This window comes from Chelonoidis abingdonii, chromosome 15 (genome assembly GCF_003597395.2).
Source record: "Chelonoidis abingdonii isolate Lonesome George chromosome 15, CheloAbing_2.0, whole genome shotgun sequence".
NCBI lineage: Eukaryota > Metazoa > Chordata > Testudines > Testudinidae > Chelonoidis > Chelonoidis abingdonii.
The window spans coordinates 47,239,825-47,255,262 of NC_133783.1; the positions used below are offsets into that span (position 1 = coordinate 47,239,825).

The window sequence follows — 15,438 nt, forward strand, 5'->3', positions numbered from 1 at the left end:
TACACAATATACATAGACATAAAATGTAAAAACTTAAATATCTTAGAAACAGTAGCCAATCAGTTGTTTTAATTGTCATATTTGAATTCAGCACATCAACATACATAATAAATACCACATTTTATCTCTGAAGCAGATGACTTCTCAAAAATTGTAGACCAGGGTAATCGGTTACATGATTTAAGACCTGATGCAGAGTCTATTGAAATCAATACATCTGATATCACTGGCCTTTGGATCACGTCCTTAGAGAATGTCTTCTTTTTGGGGAGTAGATACAACTAATAGAAAAGACTGAGGAGATGCAGGGGATTTTCATTTGTTACTTAAGAAACTTTCACAATGGTCAAGAAGTCTCCAGTGTTTGGACACAAGAATATTGGGTTCATGTTAGTCATGGATGTAAAATATCAAGAGGGAAAAACACTGTTACAGTATTTTTCATGTTTTCTATTTTTTTTTATTCTACTCATTACTGTGCAAAGCTCTGATGATTTACTGATGTGTAGCTTCATCTGTGTAGCTCTTTACTGGAGACTATTGCTAGGGAACAGTTCCAGCACAAAGTATTTCAAGGGTTCTGAACAATGAGCGTATGAATGACTGACACAGCTGTTGCTGCCTGCAAGCCTCGTCTCTCTGGTTGAGAGGTATAAATTGGTTTTTGCTGGCATAAATGCCCTGCTGTGTTATTCTTTGTTTGCTGCTTTCCCTGCTATAAACAAGATGATTTTACCTTTCTGGGAGTTTTAATTTGTTGTTTTGCATACTGCTATTTTAAAAGCAATTCATAAACTCATAAGAGTGAGATAGCACAGTGCATGCCCATCAGTCTCTGCTAATCAGAATGGTTACCCTAACCCAGCATTTCTCAAAGGCGGCCACCATGGCTGCATGCTTTTCTTGTGGTGATAGCCTCCTGGTGGTGACTGGGGTGAGGGGGTGGCGGGACGCAGTGGCCCCTCCCCTGGGGCCGCCAGTGGGGGTTGGTCCCTGCCTCTTCTGGAGCCACAAACACTGTAAGAGCAGGCGACCAGTGTGAGTTCCCCACCTTCCTGGGGGCGGTGAGGCTTGGGCTTTGGGCTTGAGCCCTGGGGTGGTGGGTGGCAGGCTCTGGCCATGCGGCAGCGGGCTTCATCTCCGAGCAGCGAGGCTTTGGGCTCTGGCCCCAGGCTTATTCCCCACATGTCACCTCTGGATTCTGATGCCTCCTCCAGCCCCCAGCCATGCAGCAGGACCCCAGGATCCAGCCCCAGACTCACCTTCCACATCACCCTGAGCCTTGCTACCTCTTTCAGCCCCCAGTCCAGTCCCACATCGCCCCTGGCCCTCCTTATCCACTGCCCCATCCAGGGGTTTAATTTGTTCCCCAGCTTGCTGGGGATGAGTAAGTCTGCTGTGAAAAGTGACATTAACTCATATACAAATATCATTTTTCACAGTAGCAGACTTACTAACTAGCAATTTTTTTAAAAAAATCAACCAAAAAAACCAAAACATGCAAAGCACATTATTTGTGTTTTTATTCTGTTTAGGTCCAGTAAAGATTAGAGACAACTGTACATTATTTTTATAACTGAGTCTGCAAAAAACCCCTACATAATTAAATTACAATGATTTGGACATGGGTATGTGCATATGTATTTGTTTTTCCTGAAATTAATTAAGTATTTTAGGAAAAATTGTCAGAGCAGTCACCAGCAAGAGTTGGTGGCTGCACTCTGAGGCCACCAAAACACATGTTATGAGAACCCCTGCTAGCACATTTCTGATTCTACTGACATGTGCCAATTCCAGTTACAGTAAGAGGATTTATTTGCTGTATTTTATTGTTAAGCCACTACAGGGCCAAAGTTCTTCCTGGGAACTAGGTCATTTCAATATAGCTGGTGTGGTTGAAATCAGTTTTCATTTGGTCATTTCCTGCAGCACTGATTATCTTCTGTCAGGGTTGCTGCCTCAGCATCAAGTACCAGCATTAACTGTTACGGTTTGCAGCATGGCATAGTGTCAGTGACTGGCCAATAAAACACATTATTAATTCCTCTCAATGCTTTCTGATGTACTCTGTCCTGCCATATAAAAAGGGCTGTGTCCACCTCATTTTGCACTTTAAAATGATGAAACATGTTCAGCATATTAGAGATGCTGAAGTGATGGCATCTACACTTTTAGTGGCACATTTTCATTCAGGTTACAGGGAAGACGCCGAACTCAGGTTTCCTTAGCAAGACCTTTGCCAGATAATATAAGGAAGTACTAGCAGGATAACTAGCCCACTCAGCACACATTTTATACATAATACCTTAAGTCCCTGCACACTGAGAAGAGTCTAGGACTTGACCCTCTAGAGGAGCAAAGAGTTATATCAGAAATAAAGCTCACAGGTTTTTAAATGCACGGTACAAGTGAATAAACTGATTATGAGAGAACTAAAGCAAGATGGTAGAATAGGAGCACTAAATATATTTAGGGGACTTTTCTTTCTTTATCAAAGTGCAAAAGGGAAGATAGCTGAGCTGAGTGTGCTGAACTCCCTCCCTCACAGACTCTGGTGCTTTTTTCGGGAGGAAGAGGATACAGAACACAATGTGACATCTAATGAGATGCCTGAACTACCTGCCCTGACAAAGAGCTGCCAGCCACTGTATACAGAAGAGTTCTCAATAGCGATAGGATCAGCTATTCTACACTTAATCTAACACAGCTATCCATGTACCAATACAGCCATGTCAGAAAGAAGTGGCCATTTATTTTCTCTTTATAAAATTACCAATATTTAGGGTTAGCCAGACATTCCTCTTCTGCTCGAAGATTCAGCCACTTTCTGATGCAGATTTGTGTACATTTGTGTATGTTAACAGGCTGGTAGCAAGGCTGCTAGGAGAGTGTATATTGTAGGTGTTGTGTTACAAATAACCCATGTGCTACAGGCAGCAGATGCAGTGATCCTATAAATCACAATCATTTAGGGCAACTATACCTAGAACCCTAATCCTTCAGTTCCAAAAGCACAGGCCTCTTCCACTTGACGTAAAGAAAAAAAAAAAATCACACAGCATCACACAACCAGCATCTTACAGTGGCACAAAGTTTACTTACTTCTGGAAGAGACTAGGGAACTGCAGCACTGATGCAGCTGCCAGGACTCCCAAAACATCACCCTCTTCCACCTCTGGTTCAGACTTGTATAAATTCTTGAGTGCTATAGCAAAGGCTTCACAATGCAATATACAAAGAAACAAACAAAAAAACCTTCAACATTAGGTTGTGATTTCCCTTAAAATAGGTCGGCTGCAGCACAAAGTATACGGAGCATCTCCTGTACAACGTTGATAGTGAATTACTAGCTGAGACCACATGGTGGGGACAAGTCCTAGTGTAGACAAAGCCTTGCTGTTAGCTTCATGTTCAGTTCAGTTAATGCTCAGAGACTAACCCTGGGCTTGCAACCACAACCTAAGAATCTGGCAGTGCCCAGAAGACACTCTCTGAATGGTGAAAAGTCTCAGAAACACCAGGGAAAAGACCCAGAAATACCAGTGTCAAGACCGTTAGAGGAAGATACTGAAAAAAAGTCCTTTGAATTTTTCAGCAAATAAATGTCCTAACCCGGCTGCCCTTCCTGAGAATGATGTTTTGCATGGTTTCCTCACATGACTGCAAATAAGTGAGATCTAGGCAATAAAATAAGAATAGGCTGCTCTGTGATAAAATTAACTCCTGTGCTTTAGACTAGTACAAACCTATGTCCTGTCCCTGCTTAAATGGGATTTAAGTGGTGGATTGTCCTTATGCTGGCCCTCTGCACAGGGGTGAGTTTGACTGCTAGCATATAAAATGCCACTCTCACTCCATGGCTCAACAAGGAGGATGTCTGATCTGATGGCAAGGGATAGACAAGCCCTGGGGTCCTGAGAGGAGGAGAAGGGGTTTTATCAGAGTCCCCCCCCCCCCACACACACACACAACCAGAATGCACATGGAGATTGTGCCTAGGCAGGAAGTGAAGCAAGGGAAGCACAGAGATTTCTCCACCTCTCTCAGTCACATATTGGCTAGATGGAGGGTGGGAAGTGAAGAGTTGGTTGTGTCTCCTAGCCTACATTTTTTTTTTTACTCTAGATGAAGTCCATAGGACATATAGCAGCAATTCTGCTATGGTTGCTGCCCTGTCCTCTCTGCCCTATAATGGAGGTGTAATTTGAACTGCATTTCCAAGATGCAGGCTGACTGATCACCAGGTTTAGGATTGGGCAGGAGTTTTCCCTTCAGGGTACGATGGGCAAAGGTACAGATGAGGTTTTTTTGCCTTCCTTGCAACTTCCCAGAGGCCTGGTTTTAGTTTAATAAGGGGTAAGGACTGGAATTTAGGAGTTGTGTATGTATAAGTGGAGTTTGTAGTTGTGTTGCAACTTGTGGCCAGTGCACAGTGTAAGTAAGAGGCTGAAAGGGGCCAGTTCCCAGAGGTAAACAGGAGCGAGGGAGCCAGAATATGGTTGGTGAACACTATTTGCCTCAAGGCAGAATGGGTGACCATACGTCTTCTTATACTGAGGTCCCTTCATGTGCATCCTCATTCCTGCTCATGGGAGGAGGGGTGAGAGGATCTGAGGTGGGCAGAATCCCAGCAGTTAGTCTGAAGGGGACCAGCCTTGAATTTTGGTTAATTGAAATTAGGCTATTTAACACTCTGCTGGACCCAAGTAACCGCCTGGCACGTGCAGGAAGGAGGTTAGCCCATCCCTGTTCCCTGCTACCCCATTAAAGTTAAAATTGAAAAAGGTGTTTTCTGCCACTTTAAATTCTATCCCTGTGTCTGTGTTCCATTCTCATATGTGTCCTGATCAATGGGCCAAATGTCAGCATCAGAAATCTTCCTAAAAACAAACATTATAATAAAATAACAAATTCTTCTTTATATTGACATTTCAGAAGTGTCCAAATAAGAAATCTGTCTAGGTTTTATTTTTGTTCCCCATAGAGCACAAAGACTTAATTTGATGTAGGAATGTCATGGATGCAGTGAAATATCCAGTTTGCATTTGTGGTGATAGTCACTATCTAAAAGACAATTTGCCATCTCTACATTACCAATTCTAGTGACTTCTGGGTCCTGAACATCCAATGAAATGGTGATCTTCTTCATTTTTGACTTCTCTTTGCCGAGTGCCTTAGTTTTCTGAGCAGCCGGGTTGGACTGTTTATTGTGTTTACCTTCTGTCAAGAAACAAGTTTGGATATACATGAAGATTTCATATGGGACTTGCGGTATTGTATTCACAGTACACATGCCAGAATACTTTGCTACACAGCTCACTTTGGCAGCCAATAAATATTTCATGCTTCAGTGTCATACACAAAGAATGAGACATTTCCTCCCCAGCAGAACTGGCACCCTTCTTTGGCAATCTCAACAGAGAAGCCAACAGAACATGGAAACTGAGCTGTCCTCCTGGCAGTCAGGTTAAGGAGATAGTGGCCAAAAGCTGTACAATGTTTCCATTGACTTCAGTGGACTATGGGTTAGGTCCCATGTTCTTATTGCCATGCAGAACAGACTAGGAAAAAATATCATGAGGCTGTGTCCACTCATTTTCCTCCTGTAGAGGAATTTACCCAAAAGTCCAACCCCTAAGGAGTACTCAGAAATCAGGACAGATCCATGTAACAAACTGTATTGATTGATAACTGGGCATTCTCCTTGAAAGAACCAAACCTTAATTACAGGAGATTAAAACCAACTTGATTTCCTATTAATCTTCTCCTCTTGGAGACAACACCACAAGACTTCTCAATTTTTTTCATTAGGCACTTCTAAGAATACCTTTTTTGCTTTTGTGCTGGCTTTTCAAATCATTTATGTTCATTGGCTCTACTGCAGAAATTAAAAGTTGTGACAGTGTCTTGGATTTAAATAAATAGATACGATGCAGCTCCCATAAGAAGCCCAGGCACTCCAAGGCCACATCTAAAGAGACAGAATAGTTGGGTAATTATAACACTTGTGTTAAAATTCAGATTCTGATTCCAGTTATACCAGTGAGAATGTTGAGCAATTCCATGGAGAATTTTTTATTCAGATCATTATTTCTGTGACAGTATTCATCTGAAATGACCTCACCTGGTTCCATATCTTCTGTCATCTTCTGTGTGTGGGAAAAGATAACTTCATTTGTGTAGGCTTGATTGGAGTGTACCCTCAAAGAAGAGAAGTTGAGGCAAAGCCAACATTAAATACATTTATACTTATTCCTCCTTTTAATTTTTTTTTTGTGGCTAGAATAAAAAGATGTAAGAAACATTTGTTACCTCTCCAGCTCATTGCCCTTCTGAGATTGTGGCAATAAATATGACGAATGGTCTTGTGTTTCAAATTCTACATTCGATGTCTGAATCTTTGGTTCATCAGACAGGGACACAGGTGTGTCAGCTGAAGAATTAAGGAAAGCATATTTCCTTATTATTGAATCAATGTATGTTGGTTAGGAAAATCCCAGGCAATGTCAGTTTAGCAAAACAAGACTTTTTTTCCACTCTGGAAAGATAGTTGGATTGATCATGTTGTCACTTAAGAACTCAAAGGGTTGAGTTCTTGATTCACAATTACAGGCTCTTTACAATTTTCACATCATTCACAGAGGAAAATAATACTTTACTATATTGTCAGAATTCAAATACAGCGTGATTAGGGCTCCTACGTGCTATGGTAATACAAATAATAAATAATAAAATACAGAAAAATAAATAGCACCTATTTGCAGTAAAGCAAGAAAAGACTGACATAGGGAATTCTTGGGGTGAGGATGGCTAAGGCAGGAGTATGAGTTGTTGAGTTCAATTCCCAGTTCTGCTATACACGTCTTTGGCTGATCTTAGGCAAATCACTTAGGCCTTGATTCAGCAAAGCATTTAAACCCCATCTTAATTTTAAACCCAGGATTAAAGCCCATTGACTTCAGTGGGATTTAAAAATGTATCTAAAGTGAAGGGCATGCTTAAAGTGCATTGTTAAATAGGACTTTGCATTGCTAAGAGCTTTGCCAAACCGGAGTATAAATCTGTCTTTGCCTCAGTTTACCCATAATGAAATGGGAATCATGATCTAATTAACTGGTCATAGAGCACAACTGTAAAACTGAAAAAAAAAAAAACCCCATCAAAAATCTTGTGTTTTTCATTAGAAATTCAAACTTTTTGAAATTTCCCAACCAGCTCTAGTATGTAGACCGTTGCCCTCTGCTGGATAGAATCAGAACTGCTAATAACCCTAACAGCTGTCAGAGTTTCTCTTATCTCAGAAGCCTAAAGTCTGTGATTATGGGGCAGGAAGATGAGAATTCTATTCCTGTTTCCACTGTATAGTTCCAATTAGTGATACTGTGATGGAGAGTTGTAACTGTGGAGTTTTAGGCAGCTGCAGCTTTGCCACCATTCTTGCCCAACCTCATAGGTGTATTGTGTGGCTAAGTTCATCGCTATGTACCACTGTATTTTTAGATAACTAAATCCTCTCTGCGTTGAACAACTTATAGCTGAAAACCCATGTCTCTGATGCGAATTGTACCTGTAGTTTTAGTTTTGCCAGGGATTAGGCCTTTTTGTGGACCAAAGGTTAATAGTGGCTTCACCTAAATGCATTGATAATCTTTTAGGAAAGGACCTTCACGAGACTTGTTCAAACGCATGGCAATGTGATGAAAGACAGCTGTGACTAGGGTTGGGATAGTGGTTCAGATACCACCACAGATCTCTGTCCTCACAAAAAAATTTTTCACCCAGAACTGGAACCTCTATGAGTTTCTGAGGTGCTCAACCAATGCACCACCCAAAGCTCCCTCTTGACTCAGGGTCACTTCCTTGTTCTGCAGCAGCAAAACCAGAAATGCTTTGCCGGGCTCTTTTGCTGCTGTTGAGTATGTGAATGCTCCCAAAGACCGTTGTTAGATGTGTCCACCATCTTATGTGTTTGCTCCTAAATATTTTAATATTTAAAGGGACAGCAGCAGCATTTCTGTGTCTTATTGCCAATGCCACAAATTCAAAAATCAAGTCCGTTCCAAAAAGAACTGGCTTTTTTTTTGTTTAAGAAAGATTAAAAAAATAAATAATTTGGCGGGGAAGGGTCTTTGATTTCTGGGTTTTAAGTTTTTACAGTACACTAGGTCACATTTCCAAGCTCTTTCTTGCAACCACAAGAGTTAGAAACTTGTTTTTTTTTAATGAAAGCTAAGACTCTCATGTACAGTAACTCCTCACTTAACAGTGTAGTTATGTTCCTGAAAAATGTGACTTTAAGTGAAATGATGTTAAGCGAATCCAATTTCCCCATAAAAATAAATGTAAAAGGGGAGGGGTAGGTTCAAGGGAAATTTTTTTCACAGACAAAAGACTATATTATATATATGTATACACAGTATACGTTTTAAACAAACAATTTAATACCATACATAACAATGATGATTGTGAAGCTTGGTTGAGGTGGTGAAGTTAGAGGGTGGAAGAAGGTGGGATATTTCCCAGGGAATGCCTTACTGCTAAATGATGAACTAGAACTTAGCTGAGCCCTCAAGGGTTAACACACTGTTGTTAATGTAGCCTCACACTCTGCAAGGCAGCACAAATGGAGGGAGGGGAGACAGTATGCCAGGGGGAACAAAGACACACCGTGTGTGTGTTTGAGAGAGCTGTTCATTGCCCTTTTAAGTACTCTGACCCCACTAAGTATATTGCCTTTTTAAGTAGATCAGGAAGTTGAGAGAGCAGCTGCCCGCAAGCTCCATTTGTCCTGAGCCCCCCCTGCTCTATAGATATGGGGTGAGCAGGTGGCAGGAGCAGGAGGGAGGGGGACACACTGATATTAGCCTCCCTTTCCCCTCCCCCACCCTGCCCAGCAATCAGGACGCTCCCACAAGCAGCTCCAAGGCAGAGGGCCAGAGCAGCACATAGCAGTGTGGGGAGGGACAGCTGTACTGCCTAGCAATTGATAGCCTGCTGGGTGGCTGCCACACAGGGAACAGAATGGGAGTGTAGGCAAGCCATCTGCCTCCGGAAGAACAGCCCTACAGAAACTGGGGAGGGAAATGTGCACCAGCTGGTATGTCAAAGACATTATGCCTATTGCTCAGCTCTAGCAATAAGTTTACTGAACATCCAAAGAAGGAGAAGGGCTCTATTGGCTGGTTTCAAACATGTAGCAGGGGAAGTAACAGCCATCTATTCATCCCTACAATAACAGACTAGATCTGAAGGTGGTGGTTGATGAGATGGATTTTCCCCAAGTAGCAAGGGGCACTCAGTTGCCGTGGGTTTCAGATGGGGTGGGGGGAGGCTCTTAAGTTTAAATCCAAACTTACCGAAAGTTCAGGAGTGTTTGGAGAGGAAATTTTCTTGTGGGTGCATTTCTACTTAAAATGTATGAAAAACAGCAAATCATGCTTTCTGCTATCTCCCTACCTGTCATTATCTTCTTCAGGGTCTCGTTGAGGCAGACTCTGAAAGCCTTATTAGCTTGCGCAGTTCCTAAGAGATCACAGCTTAGGCCATAAGGGAACTGCCAGCGATTGGTGAAACCAGCTTGTATGCGGAAGTAACGTTGTCTCAACGGCAATGGAGCCTTAAACAAACATATTGATGAATCTTTGTAATATGTGTTTCTCAGGGTCTGTCTGGGTTTCTACACCAAGAGTGTTCTTGGAGCACAGAAGTGAGCACTCTATCAAGTCAAATCTACAATGTGTACACCAGTCATCACTTCTCAGAATGGAGATGGGTGAAAACCAGAATTATGTAGCAACTCCTCTTCCCTGACCTAGAGGTTTGGGAGATCTGATCAGACAGGACCCATCAGATAGCCTTGGTTTTACTAAGCCAATACCCATCTGAAAAAGTTATGCAACATACAAAGCATTCCAGATATTGCCCACCTTACTTAGTCTTTCTCTGACTTCTAAACTTAGTATTTATCCCAATCAAAACTCCACTACAGGCATTGACATTCATTTGGCTTCATATCAAAATCATGAAAAAATGCATATTTAATTTAGTTACTGTATGAAACAATAAATTGGCCATGGGTCACTGGTAATGGATGTGAACTTTTTGATACACTTAGGCTGAATTCTGAATTTATAACAAAACCTGAAACTAGAGGCCTTTTCAACGTCATAACAGAAATTTAGCATTGCTCCAGTTACTTCCACACTTACATATTTGCACCATTCTACTACCCTGCTTTCTCCGAGGTAAACAGGAATTTTATACATGTATGGGAGAAAGAGCAAAATATTGGCGAGAAGCGTTGATTGGGTCTGAAAAGAAAATTTTGCCCTTAGTACAACCATATATGCTTATATGAGAATTATTCCAAGATTTTCTCTAAGATGGCTGTGCCTTTTTCAGTGTTTGATTTATGCTGTTTAGAGGTTTATTTATTTAACTATTAGTGATCATAATGAAATAATTTGGTAGGCTGGTAAATTATTTTGTACATCACTGGATGGAAGGTTGGATTTGTGGGCACTTGAGGGTGCATTGGGGCCACAAGCAGGCAGTGGAGTGACAGGTGGGTTGCAGCTGGGCTTCAGGGACAAAGCTGTCTGTCTTTGATGCTATGGGAGAAGGAACATGTTGTGGGGGATACTTACCTCCATCTAATGTACTGATTATTCTTTTAGGGAAGAATGATCTTTCTTGAGGCTTGCACAGGGTGAATTTGAGAGTCAGGGTTTAACAGGAATGTCGGTTGGATGTGGGCCAGTGGTGTCAGACATAAAGGACTTTTGGCTTGAAATGCTTTCAAGGCAGTTAGGACAGGGAGCTGCCAAGTCTGCTTACGTGGATCAAGGCTGAAGAAGCAAACCAGGACATTGCTACAGTCTTACTGGACACAGGTGATGCCATCATTGCATGCAGGAAAATCAGGTGCAATGGTCTTGAGCACTACAGGGAAACTGGGCACATTTATCAAACACTGGGGCCGATTAGTGGTTAGGAGAACTTAGAGATTGGATTGATGGAAGGTAGATACTAGACACTGGGTTGAAGAATACGCCAAGCTAATTGCTGGCATCCCCAATGACTGTGCAGGTGAGATGCTGAAGGGTGTTCCCAGAGACAAGCATGGATGAGAGACCCTGGAGATGACTGGTGGACTCTGTTAGCCTGGAGAAAGAAAGAGAGCCCTTAAGTTTTCATAGACTGAAGTGCTGTCATTCCTTCTCACAGAGAGGATCCAAACAGGCAGAATATATATTTAGTAAGAGGCCATTTAAAAGGCGATAAGGTAGTTTAGACCTCCCTATTAAAGTTAAAGCATAATAAAATGGTGACTTTCTACATTAAAACCCACCCCTGCACCATTTCTGCATCTGCAGATCAGTGGCACTTTGAATCTCATCATTAACTTCACAACCCAAAAAAGCAAAAGTGACATTTGCAATCTCTGCCACCTAATTATCCTGCCTCACAATGGATTTGCCTTTAAGAACTGAATTCAATTACTACAGTTCTAGGGTGTCTACTAGTTGTTTTCAGGAGTATGTGTAACTTCCTTTAGCATTACTGGTAGTTATCCTCATATATATGCTATCAGTGAGAGAACAGATCACAGTCTTCAGTGCTTATAGCTACTCAAATCAATAATTGTCATATGTTTGGGAGTGACAATTTAGAAATTCTTATGCTATTTAGAACTTTTAATTCTAATAAGACACAGACATAAATCTGAAGATATTATACCTACCTTGGGTATTTTCTTTTCACTTGGGGAAAGTGCTCCCAGGGCTGCAAAAGGGGCTGAGAGCAGATAGCTGAGAGGTAAAGGAACACGGTTAAGAAAATGTATTCTCTGCAAAGGTTCTGCTCATGTCAGCAAAGCATGAGACCAAAACTACATTTTAAAAATTCATAAAGTTCCTCCCATTCTCTCTACTAGAAAAGGATTTGATTTGGGTGCACAATTCCCAGTGAAGTTAATGGAAATGCATGCCATTTTCTGAAGACAGAATTTGACCATTTTGCATTTAAAATCTATGGGCCCTAGGGTGCCCAGCACCTTCAAAAGTCAGATCGTAGAGGCATCAAATTGAGGCACAACGAATTAGTGACCACATTTGAAAATTAGGCCTTAACCTTGTGCCTTGGTTTCCACATCTATACAATGGGGATATTTTCCTCTCATGGGTTTTTTTTTTTAGGCTAAATTCAATAATGGCTGCAGAGCCCAAGGAGCACCGTGGGTAAGAGGATAATGCAAGTATGAGGCATCAGAAGGAAGTTTTCCTGCAACATTCATGGATCACTTGCATAATGTTATAGGAATAATTTTTAAAAACAAAAGTCAATTCTGTGAGATGGGACTTGGTCTCTATTATTAGACAAGGAATCATCATTCAGCAGGAAATCTCACTGCTCCTTTCAAATATATCTGAAAACATGAACTCAGACTTACCAATCTGCTTGTTTAGTATCTAATGAAGAAACCTTGGGAACAAAAGTAGTCAGCTGTGCCAACTCGAGTGATTTCCGAATGGAGACTAAACCAGCAGTAGTCTTTAAGTTAGCCATGATGAATGCTGTTAAATAATGGTAAACTTTCCTATGTATTGCTGGTCTTAAACACAGCTGGGGCGGGTTGGGGACTAGCTGCAGAAGGCTCACAGCCCCCTTCCCCGTCATCCACTGCCTTGGATTTCTTCTAGACAAGCTACTGCATCATGTTTCCATGGTAGACATGAGACACAGTCTGTATTGGGACACAAGGGACCATTCTGGTGGTCATCAGATGCAGACAGTTTGTTACTATGACAAGTTCTTCCTATTATGACATCATGAAATCCTTGGAGAAATGATGTATAAAGCATCCTGCAGCTACATTGTAGTAGGAACACCCCCATTTGATGATTCCCCATTGACAATTAGTATTTGAGATGTCATTTAGCCAGTTCTTAATCCTTTTAACATGTGGTTTTTTTATATTATATAGACCCAACTTTTAAAATCAAATTGCCTGAACAAAAAGACTGAGTTCTTAGCTTAAAGCCAGTAGCACAGAGTAGCACACTCCAAAGCTGTTATGTAGTCCAGCCACTAGAAGAGACAAAGATACAGCATAGGTGACACACACACACACACACACAAACACACACACGCACGCGCTGCATACAGGTTTTTATTTCATTCGCTACCAAACAATGGTTTGAAATTGAATTTTCACATGGAAAATGTTCACATAAAAGAATCCGAACTGCAGTATACGTTCCGTTCCCAAATCCCTGCCTGGCAATTTAGATAGGCATCATCATTAACATCTATTTTTAAGTACTCCCCTTTAATAAAGATATTAAAAGTCAGAAGTCTCCACAGTTTCTTATTCCATATTAAGAACTAGAGACCAATCCTGAAGCTTGCTTATAGTTGCAGGAAAATTTAGGGATGAAGCAAAGTCAGTATAGATGTATAAATTCTTAAAGGTGTGTTTGCCCCACAGATTAGACCAAAATTTTAAGCCTTTTTTAAAATAACACACATTTTAGAAAGACTTAATAGTCATAGATATTTCCTGATGTACTTTTTTCAAATTTCTATTTGGATTGAAATGTTCTACTGCAGCCTTGAATTAAAAGATTTCAGTACTGAGCCAGTCTGAGGGCTTGAAACTGTTTAGAAAATGACTGAAATCAAAGGGAAAATAACATACAGAGAAAGGGAGTGAAAGCTGTAGGCTTTGTCTGTTAAGCAAGGATTTGATTGGGGTTTGCCATTCTTACAGATGGTTACATTCTGGGAATCTGTGTCCCAGAAACACAATTCCAGAGTATGGGTTCTTTTCACTGGGAGGTGGACATAGCCTAACCACCTACCCCTCCCCAGATTGTCCATTTAATCACAACAGAGTTTCACCATCTATGAAAAGACTGGGACAATGAGGAGGCCCAGTCTCTGCCTCTAGTGACCAAAGGAGATCTGGGGTATGTTTACATTGCAAACAAAACAAAACAAAAAAGACCTGCAGCATCAAGTCTCAGAGTCTGGGTCAACTGACTAAAAATAGTAGTGTAGATATTTGGGCTCTGGCTGGAGCCCATGGTCTGAAACCTGGTGAGGGGGGTGGATCTCAGAGCCCAGGCTTCAGCCCAATGCTAAATGTCTACACTGCTATTTTTAGCCCCATTAGTATGAGCCCCCCAAGATGAAGTCTGATGACCTGAGCTCTGAAACTCACTGCCATGGGTCTTTTTCACAGTGTAGATGAACCCTCAGTTCCATTTTGGTCTACCACCATAACAGGTAGAGATAAATGAGTGAGTCCACATGAACCCACCTAGCAACTCCCACCTCCCAGGGAGGAGCCATAGATCTCCAAGGTAACGAAGGTCAGAGGCTAGGAGTAAAAACAAACCAAATTATTGTTCCAACCGATCCACTGATTCCATCTTTGGGCTCTCACTGCCCCGAAAGCAAGAATCGATTCCCATAATCAGCCCCTGTCCTATTCATTCCCATGGCCTTCCAACAGTTTGGGAGGAAGAATTAGCATCCCTAACAGTTGGAAATGGGTAGACAAACTTGACCCTAGATGAGGATAAAACTGGATGAAGTCCTTTATGTTTTACTTCCCATAGGGCCCCCAGAAATAGCCTAAGACCAGCCCGGCACACAGAATACCTCCCTGTCCATTTCCCTCGGATGGAAAATATTGATTTCTAGTGTCTGGACTCACTGTGTTCTGAATGGAGATCAATTTTATATGGATTTTGGGTCTCTTCTCCCCACCACCAACTCAGTCAATGTCTATATCTAAAACCTATTTAAGACGTCTCCTCACTCCACAGACATCATCCATCATTTATTTATTTATATAGATACACAGATTTAACATATATATTTGATTTCCAGTATTACAAAATATTAAATGTTATATGTATATAAAGGAAAATATGGTCCTTTAATGCTGAATAGCAGCAACTGAAGGAAATATCAGGTAGATCCAACTTGGCTAAAGGGCCTTCCCCAAACGCTAGCTTCAGCGGTTGGGTGAAAGGCAACATGTATCTGAAGAATTAACAATCTCCCTTTTGTCTTCTTTTGTGAAATTTTTACAACCAACCAATACATACTTTTTTCCCCTTTACTGTATTCAAAGACTATATCCTGTTAAGCAATGTAATCAGTAGGGATTCTTTCCAGACATTTTAGCAGAGGATGTGATTGGCAATCCCAGTTTAAAGATGCAGTTTTGTTAACTAAGAAACATTATTAGACACTGCACAAATTTTATTCTCTCATTAAAGTATGTAGTGTATAAAGACATTACTTCTGACTATAGCTTCATTACTACATAACTATCCCAAAATAAAGATAATAAATATTTAGCAGAATATAACAGTTTCAAGGAGCTGGATCAAAGTAATTCAAGCTAACAATAACATTAAAAAA

At 41.1% G+C, this 15,438-nt stretch overlaps 1 protein-coding gene across 1 annotated transcript in view; it reads right to left on the reverse strand.

Moving 5' to 3' along the window:
• Window positions 1–12,567, reverse strand: part of BTBD16 (BTB domain containing 16) — a 40,440-nt gene extending 27,873 nt beyond the window's left edge. Inside the window, exons 1-8 of the mRNA XM_032776709.1 lie at window positions 12,452–12,567; window positions 11,744–11,810; window positions 9,457–9,616; window positions 6,315–6,433; window positions 6,125–6,209; window positions 5,828–5,971; window positions 5,095–5,220; window positions 3,103–3,217 (exon numbers count right to left, since the gene is read on the reverse strand). Of these exons, the coding sequence (XP_032632600.1) occupies window positions 3,103–3,217; window positions 5,095–5,220; window positions 5,828–5,971; window positions 6,125–6,209; window positions 6,315–6,433; window positions 9,457–9,616; window positions 11,744–11,810; window positions 12,452–12,567 (932 nt within the window). The remainder of the gene's footprint in view (window positions 1–3,102; window positions 3,218–5,094; window positions 5,221–5,827; window positions 5,972–6,124; window positions 6,210–6,314; window positions 6,434–9,456; window positions 9,617–11,743; window positions 11,811–12,451) is intronic.
• Window positions 12,568–15,438: the final 2,871 nt, after the last annotated feature.